At 42.9% G+C, this 9603-nt stretch overlaps 1 protein-coding gene across 1 annotated transcript in view; it reads left to right on the top strand.

Annotated features, from left to right (window-relative positions):
* Positions 1–7955: 7955 nt before the first annotated feature.
* The window catches only part of NEK4 (NIMA related kinase 4), a 42009-nt gene continuing 40361 nt past the window's right edge, over positions 7956–9603 (top strand). The window contains exon 1 of the mRNA XM_018562476.1: positions 7956–8149. Coding sequence (XP_018417978.1) covers positions 8036–8149 — 114 coding nt within the window. The 5' untranslated portion in view covers positions 7956–8035. The remainder of the gene's footprint in view (positions 8150–9603) is intronic.

Genomic DNA, 9603 nt, shown 5'->3' with positions numbered 1-9603 from the left:
CATTTTTGCAATGTGCTTTTTCTGTTCAATACATCGGTATTCCAGACAATATTATAACCTTATAACCTATGTTAATAAATAAAAGCAAATCAAATATTGCTAAACTCTACAAAAATGGAAAACACATGGCTCCGTTCCATGGTTCAGCCTTCAGCCACAGAGAAATAACAGTTTCAAAGTAATGCCTCACTCACAAACTTTAGTTACAAATTTGAGGATTTATGTGTGTTGCAGAATTTGAATAGTTTACAAGATCATTTGTATGAAGGTTTATGAGTCACTGAAAAGGTACAAACCCCTCTAAAATTGATTTATCCATTAGATCCAAATTGAACTTCTATACTGCACAAGATCGAAGTGATAAAATGGACTTGTTCGAATAATATGTACTAGCAGGGTTTGATATTCTGAGCAGAAGATGTGAAAACCGATGTATCTACTGATAATAAACAATAGAAACTATATAACCTAAATAAACAGGAGAGAGAAATTCTATCTTCTCTGAAACTGAATTCAGCTATAACTTGTACAGGACGCCAACAATAGGTCCTGGATGGACGGTATATTCCTCCCTTGTTTAGGTGGTGGTCCTGTTAAGGTCACCTTGTATTAAGGGTTCCCGTCAAGCAGGGTGAGGGGTTCTGGGTAGGACTTGTAAGGGAAACTGCTGGGCAGTCTTCCCAGAGTTGTTAATTATACATGGGTCCTGGAATCCGGAGGCGTTCTGGTAATGAAAGGGTTAACCCGCCAGTCAGAGGGTGTGTTAAAAAGGAACAGGAAGCCAGTCAGTCTGTGTCTGTGCCTGTGAGGAGTGTTTGGAGCAGGACATATGGCTGTGTGTGTTATGCTGTAGAATAGCTTCTACTGAGACACTGCTGGGGCACCTGTGTCCATACTGGAACCCTCTGTGAGCAGGGTGGGACTCTAACCCTGAGGTGGGACTTGGTATACAGGCACTGAGCCGAATCTTGTGTTTGCTGACAATAAGCCCTGTTGATTTTGTCATTCTGCTGAATATAAGCCATCTTTATTTGATTCTTTGAGGAAAATAATACAGTTTTACTCGCTGATACGGATGGCTACGGGTCATATCCTCCCTGAATATTACAAACTATAAAGAGTGCTGATAAAGGAGTCTCAGTAGTAATTATTATTACTGAAGACTATCATAGAGAAGCCTTGAGACTCTCGGATGTAGATACATACTGTAAGTTAAAAGGATAGCCCCCAGGTAGTGTGAGCAGGCGATCGGTAGCTGGCACATAAGCCCCCTGGGAATAAGCAGTCTCTTGGGCACAGATACCAAATCCAGGGGAGTAGTGGCAAACAGTGCAGTGTTTATTAGTGATTTATAGGTGCTGTACAGGGGTTCACAAGGAATCAGCAAAAATAAAACCTAGCCGTATCTCGGCACTAACTTCACGCACAAAAGATATAGCTCCTAACTAACAGGCTGAGCAGGCCTGCTGCTTGTCAGCCTCCACATAAACTGTTTGCAAGTTTTTTCCACTATACCTTGCAGCTCTCTCAGACAGGACTTGTCTGATCCCCAGGCAGAGAGCTCTGAGTACAGGTTCCAGGTGAGCTTAAATTGCCAGTGGGGAGAGGAATAAACCCTGCACTGGAGCCCGGATCAGCAATTCCTAAATGTATAGGAGAGGAACCTGGGAGACCTATAAACTCTGAACAGGACTTTCCCAGGCTCCCTCTGGGATGCTCTGCTACAGTAGTTATAAAAAAGAACTAAGTATGATAGTCCATAAAGCGGTATTAGGAGTCTTAGATCAGGATTTGGCTGACAAACTAATACCTGAGTTCCCTCCTATTCTGATAACGGTTCCCACCATCTCCTTAAGGTTCACAAGAATGTGACCCCAGTTACAGGGAGACCTATAGTTGCCAGTATTGGGTCACTGTGTGAGCCTTTGGGAGATTCAGTGGATATCTATCAAAATATTTGCATGGTGCTAAACATGTCATTCAACAATTCGGTGATAGAAGGAGGTAGAGGGGTAGCAAATGGCTGACTTGTTATGTAACATCAATATACTTGTGTATTCCCCATCATTTAGGATTGTCAACCTACGCCAGCCTATATTTGGATCGGTGGGAAGAACATCATATTTTTGGAGGTGTTATCCCATTAAGGGAACAGATTCATTTCTTTTACAACTCTATAGACAATTTGATCTTTATCGTGGGCCATACATTGCCAATAAAACATTTTCTGAACTATGTGAACAACGAGTACAGTTTGAAATTCAGCTATAAAGAAGAAGAAAGCCAGATAAATAATTTGAATCTTACCCTAATAGGCTCAGAAGCAGACCATAAGATTCAAATTCAAGGGTGGCGCAAACCCATTTCAAGCAATTCCCTTTTGAGGGCAGATAGCTGTCATCCCACTCATATTCAAAAAGCCATAATGAGAGGCCAATCTATTAGAGAGAAGCATAACTGTTCTACTCTAGAGGCTTATGAAATTGAAGCACAGGCTGAAGAAAGAGATATTTGTAACACAGTTATGACAAATCTACCATGACGGGAGCATACACGAATGCTAAATATATTCCCTTAAAGAGAAATTAATGAAAAAACAACCAAGAAATAGAACAGTCACATTTGCCACTTGATATAGTTTGACATTTGAAGATTTTACATTAATTATGTGAAGGTATGTATGAGAAGACAAACATTAGAGGGGTTCACAAAAGGGTGAAGAGTTTGGAGAAGGCAGGTGAAGTGAACAATTTAGGCCAAAATAGCTGATTTGGGAAAATTCTCTAATTCAGCTCACTTTCCAGTTCAGCTATGTTGTCCTAGATTGTTCACTTCTCCTGCCTTCATCAAACTCTTCACCCTTTTATGAATAACCCTGTAGATCTTTTTTCAAACAGTACAGCACAGACAAAGGTGATATACTATATCAAATGACACAAAAAATTGACACAGCGTATTTGTTCTCAGTTGTTACTATAAGAAAGGAAAAATATACAAAACCAATATATATTTTCTTTTAATTGCCTAAAGCAGCTTAAAATATTGAAGAGTTGGGTGCTGTTGCTGACACAGCATGTTTATATGCTTCAGAAAAAAAGCTATGGCACGCCAATCCTTTTTATCTCTGATACACCCTTCATAAATTCTCCTGTTGCTGAAAGCCCTCCTGCATACCTTCTTCTCCTGCCCATACGTTTTTCACTAGAATGTGACTTGGTATCAAATTTCAGATAATTTTACACTAGTTGAGTGGAAATATGATGTTATGTCTTGAAACCTGCAAGTGAGCAAAAGTATTTGACTTTTGTTTTGCTATGAAGAAAAGATAATTACCTTATTTTGCAAAAGGTTATCTCTTGTTTTAAAAAGTAGACACAGTCTCTGCCCACTGGTAGACACAGTGCAATATCCAGGAACTCAATGTTTACCGTATATGAACTTTGCCTGTCCTCAAGGCTTCTGATAAAAGGGTGTTTCAACATCCCAGCTCAAATACCAGAAAAACTTCAGTTCCAGTTTTCTCTTCACTTTTCGTTATTTTGTACTACTGTTTCTATTAAAAAATTCCTCCTCCAAGGTCTGCCCGTGTAGCATCTGAAGCATATTCCCCAAGCCTATCTAGGTATAGACAAAAATTACAAAACAGATAACCAGAAAAGACAAAATTTTGTTTTTATTTAACATTTGATTATGGAATGAACGGAGTTCGAGCAACACGTCCTCATGCTAGCTGCTGAGCCTCTCCTGGTGTCTTCCTGAGACTGTCCACATGCTCCTGTCTTTGACCTTGTACACTTCCAGGGAGTTCCCCAGCTCTTGGTGCCTGCTTGAGACTCTAATGTACTCTTAGTGCTTTCAGAGACTCCTGTGCATTTCCATGTGTCCAGCACCCTAGTGCTCCCAGAGATTGATGTTACCCTGTGCTCAAAGTGTCCAGCACCCCATGATTATGGACTCCTGTGTCTATTACCCCAGTGCTCCCTGCTCCAAGAGACCGCTGCTTCCCTGTGCACTTCACTGTGTCCCACACCCCAGTGCTTCCAGAGATTTTTGACCCATGTGTATTTCCAGTAATCCAGAGAAATTGCTATATCTCATCCACTAGCCTGCACAGGTGTGCTTGACGGCTGCAACTTGGGGGTTGTCCTGTGGCAAAGACTATCACTCTTTGTGGGGAACTCTGGTGAACACCAGGCACACCTTAGACTCTACCATACAAGCTATACCTCTAAATGTGCAGAACCCTGATCCACCAGCATTATGTGTTTACTCAACATGCAGTGTCACTATATGCCCTCACAGCCTCTTGCATCTCCAAGATCCTAAAGCTTGCACTCCCAGTGGATAAGAACCTCTGTCTGTGACATACACTACGGTAGCTATTCACAGAGGCAAGGTTCTTTGATTTCTAATAGAAAAAGAGAATTCAGAAATTCAGTTCAACCATTTTTTTTCCCAAATGCTTTATTTAGAATCACCAGCAGAGAACATACAAAGGAAAATAAAAAATCAGACAGCACACAGCCATATTGTGTAATCAATTTAAGCAAGAATAAAATCCCACTCAGATGATGTAATACAACAGCTTTTAACAGTACCAAATATGGGGGAAGGCTGTCACCTTTGCTAGTGAAAAACAAACAATTTTTTTACACCATATAACGTGAAGAAAAACAGGAAAGAGAGAGTGAAAATTAGGTGAAAGAAGGTCAAGAGAAAGAATAAGAGCATAAAGTCACATGAGAAATAGAAAGGAGTGGAAGGGGGAGAAGAAATGTATGCCTCCATACGGTCTTGTCTAAAGTGGATCATACTCGCCAGTGGTTCATTCTCGCAGTTAATTTTCCACTCTACGAAGCCACATCAATAGAGACGGAGGAGACTCTTGTCTCCAGCAGGCTGGTATGCAGGATTTGGCGGTTTTCACTAAATGGCGTACAACTGATTTTCGGTAAGTTTTGACAGGACAAGAATTGTGATGTAGCAAGAAAAAGGATGGATCCTGCGGTATGGGTCGATCAGTGAATTGTTGGGAAATCCGACGAACATGGTCCCAGAATGAAGTCAGTTTAGGACACGACCAGAAGATTTGGAGGATAGTACCCGTGGCAGATGCACATCTCCAACAACTATTCGTAATCAGAGGGTTGAAGCGGTGGAGCCGCACCAGAACATGGTACCATCGGGTGAATAGCTTGTAATTAAGCTTCTGTAATCTAGTACAGGCCGATGACTTTGAGGAGAATAGATACATTTTACTCAATTCCTCCAAGGAGAAAGTTTTACCAGTTCAAGAATTTTAACATACTGGTTTTATAAAAAGAAAACAGTGCAAGAGATATTTACAGAAAAGACCATACAAAACAGAAACAACAGTAAAATAAAAAAGATTAAAAATGAAAAATTCTTAAGTAGAGTCCTGCCTGGACTTTGGCTTCATGCAGAGAAAGGTAAATCTGATATGTCACTGGCCCTCCAACATAACTCTTAGCATTTCTTCAGGGTTTTGAAGGTAAAGCATAGAGCTGCTAATGCATGCTAGTTGTTAACCCTGAACAGGGTGTTCCAGATCGAATTACACTCCATCAAAGGGTCTGAAGTGCATTTTATTATGCTCAGCTGACGCTCCCTTAATATTAACTATTGCAGGTACAGCTATATTTGTAGATGACAAGGTTTTAGAATTGTAGAACCAGAAAATTATTTAACAGAATCAAATTATGATTTGTTAGATCTGATGTATGTTCCTCTTAGGAGGTATAATGTGTGTAATTGGCCTGCAGGACGTTGTAAATTAGGCATGTTTGGTGTCTAACTGATTAAAGACTCCCTAAACAATAGTGTAGCTACTTGTTGAAGACATCTTCATTACAGCAGGATTTATGGAAAAGGAATTAAAAACCGCAGATAGACCTTTTTCTGCCACCCATGTGAACAATACTGACAGCGTATTTATTCGACAGTACAGCATTGGCACATGTGTAAAGACAACTAACAGCATGGAACAGAGGTGCTGCTGCTCCCTCCTCTCTTTCTCATCCATTCCCCACATCGCAGGCACCGTGTTTACCATGAGCAGCCAGTAGAGAAACAGATGTGCAGCTGCCTTGCTCAGTGCTGTCAGGATTCAGGCAGCTACAGGAGCTTGACAGCACTCACTTCTCAGCTTCGGCTTCATCCCCTAATTGTCAGGTACAGTGATTGCAGGGGTAGGCTCAGAACTTTTACTTGTTGCCTGACTGTGCTGAGCAAAGCAACTAAGCAGCAGTCTGACTGCTCACATACTGCAGGATGAAAATCAGCAGAAAGAGGCAGGTATAGGTGAGCAGTAAACAGCAAACCACACTGCTTGCTGTTTTGCCAGAAATTTGAAAACACTGACAGCTCTTCCCCTTTCTCTTTCCATCCAACAGCCTGTTGTGCCTATAGCATAGGGAAAGAGTCTCCATGTAAGACGGCCAAAAGAGAGGGGAACCACAGAGAAACAGGGTGGTGCTGGGCAGAGAGAGACATTGCCACTACTGAACCTCTAATCCAGCTAGTGTAGAAAGCTTGGAAATGTCAGCGATGGACTGCAGACGGGCAGATAGCCAAGTACTTAACCATCACATAGGAAGCCAGCTGGATGACCAAATGGCCAGACAGGAAATAGGTGCCTTCATTCAGAAGGAAACCTATTCAGGAAGTGTAGAGAGGAACTCAACCCTGTTATTTATATTTTTATTCCCTGTTTTACTTTGTTTATTAAAGGAGAACTATGAGGTGAGTGCTTTTCACTCACCTCATAGTTCTAGCCGACCTGTGACAATGAAACTTTCACAGGTCGGCTCAGTAGATCGGGAAGTGAGCGAACACATACCGGCGTTCACTCACTTCTCGATCCTGTCACGGCTCTCTGCCGTGACAGGGGAGGGACTGGATTCCCCCCTCCGATTCTCCAGCGCTGACTGGCGGAACGGACGGGGGAGGGTACAGCTGGCTCCGCCTCTAGATAGGCAGAGCCAGCTGTCACTCACGCAGCTGGGCGGATCCAGACATAATTGTCGGGATCCGCTTCAGCTGCGGCGTCTCAGTATACCGCGAGCTGTAGCTCGCAGTATACTGAGCTTAGGGTGACGGGAGGACGCTAGTTTGTGCCCTCCGTTACCCTAAGGAGAACTATGGGGAAAAGCCCTAACCCCATAGTTCTCCTTTAAGTTATCCTGAAACCACCCACTCACACATCCAGCGACTCCAGCGTTGTCCTGCTTCAGTCTGCCAATCTTCTGGGTCCTGCGCCAACATCATCAGGGGACCAACTGTCTTTTTCGTGTTCTTACAGCTGGCCACCCTGATGACACAAATGGGCTGCGGCACGTCATTAGGTGGCCATCTGCAAGAATCAAGAGACAGCCGGCCCTCTGATGATTCACAGATGTGTATATGCCATAAAGCACACTGAAGCCTCCTGGGATACTGACCTCATGCATCCCCAGGGTGGTGTATTGTACATGCACTGACGCAGGGCCAAAGGAAAGCAATCCCTCCTGAGGTAAAAATTCTGGAAGTGCTGGGAGAGGCTCCACCAGGGAAAAAAAAGTATTTGAGGGAAAAATGTTTAATATCCGATTATGAGAGAAGAGAGGGTTAGAAGGGTAATAACGTAATGTGGGGACAGAGGGTGAAGGTTGAAAAGCTCCAATTACTGCAGGATAGGGAAAGAGTACATTTATTAGAGGCATGCAAGCACCTAACTGCTTCTCACATATTTAATTAGCTGTGCTCAGAATGAGGTCTTCCCCAGCACATTCTGGTCTACTCCACCTGCGCACCTGCTTTCCGCTCTGCATGCACTCCTCGTCAGTCTAATGCTGTTAGTGACTATGACTAGCCTGTAGGGGACGCTCGTCCCTCTACCGTTGCCTTACATGACGCGTAAGTTCATGTCTTTGGTAGTTTCCGGTCCACGTTCTCGGTTGCCTGGATACGGAGAAGCTGCCGGAAGTTGTGGTCAGGAGAAATGTGAAGCGGTGAAGAGGGGATGAGGTGACTCGGAATGGAAGAACAGAGGCAGCGGACGGATTTGGATGATTATCGGATTATCAGAGTGGTGGGAAAGGGGAGTTATGGAGAGGTCAGTCTGGCCACACACCGTGCAGAGGGGAAGCAGGTAATGTATAAGGCAATGCATTGTGCTGTATACTGAGGTATACCGTTCTGTCATTGTGCGGTATTAATGGTGTACATTTATAGGGCAGTAATGGCTAAAGTTGGGCATACACTATACAGTCTGACTGCACAATCTCCTTTACAGCTACATTCAACTATGTAGTGCAAATGCATGCAGAATTGGATACAAATTGAATGGATTATTTAGGTTATAGGCTTATATTATAATGTTTTGTTAAGTCTAAGTCTCCATTCACACCTAGGCGTCAGTGCTTCCGCGTGGAAAATGCGCCCATTTTTATGCACGTTTTTCCCTCGCATGATTTACGCTTTTTGCACATTTTCACACTCGTTAGACGCGCATAGGCAAAGATGCTAGTTTTCTTGAGCAGATCAAAATACATTGCTGTCAATGAGTAAACATGCGTGCAAACACGCACAGAAATGTGCAAAATGCTTCTGTCGTGCGTTTTAATGCACTTCCATTAAAATCTATGCGGCCAAACACGCTGTAATCTGCCCGACAAAAGCTCATGTACCTTTTCCAGCATTCGCCGTTTTACAGCTTGCAACAAAACTCAGGTGTGAACGGTGGCCATAGAAATGAATGGGATTTGAGGGTCAAAACGCCCAGGTGTAAACATGGACTAAAGGAGACTCTACAGATGTTGTACAATCTGATTGTATAGTCTATTGGTGGCCTAAAACCTAGGGATATATAGTCACTTTTACACAAAGGATGGAGCTTCCAATGCTGGTTTAGTGTACATTGTTCTTCTACGTTCCCAGCATGACATCATGATGATTGATTAGTTCTCAGCATTTGGATTTCTTTCTATCATTTTCATACCCCATTAAAGTTTATTCAAAATACTTTTTTATTTTTGCCCTATAAACACAAAGAAGAAGTGAGAGGAAATCTCCCCAAAATTAGGTAAATCCCCTCTAAGTTGTCTCTAGGGATGTGCATGGTGCGAACCAAGTCCAAATACTGTCAGTAGTAGTCTTGAATCCACTACACTCCAGACCCAAATCCCAATATAAAGGTGGGTGCTGGTATGACCCGCGGATGGTGCCACGTAAATCGCAGTATTATAAAGAAGTCAGCCGCACTCCAAGGTCCAACGTGCAGAACGCCTTTTATTGAGACGCTAAGCAATCATGGTTACACAGCGCAAAAAGCAACGTTTCGGAACCATAAATGGTGCCCTCATCAGACAAACACAATGAGTTTGCCTGTGTATTGCCTGTCAAAGGGCCATTTACAGTTCCAAAATGTTGCTTTTTGTACTGTGTAACCATGATTGCTTAGTGTCTCAATAAAAGGTGGACCTTGGAGTGCGGGTGACCTCTTCACCAAAACTGTCAGTGACACATCCCCCTCCTGGCCCAATCAACTGCATCCAGGGCATACCCCACGCCTTTGTTACATGGAGCAAGAGACAGTGTTGGCCA

This window comes from Nanorana parkeri, unplaced genomic scaffold (genome assembly GCF_000935625.1).
Source record: "Nanorana parkeri isolate BGI_ZX_2015 unplaced genomic scaffold, ASM93562v1 scaffold579, whole genome shotgun sequence".
Classification (NCBI taxonomy): domain Eukaryota; kingdom Metazoa; phylum Chordata; class Amphibia; order Anura; family Dicroglossidae; genus Nanorana; species Nanorana parkeri.
The sequence above is the reverse complement of the archived record's forward strand: the minus strand, read 5'-3'. Positions and strand labels throughout refer to the sequence as shown.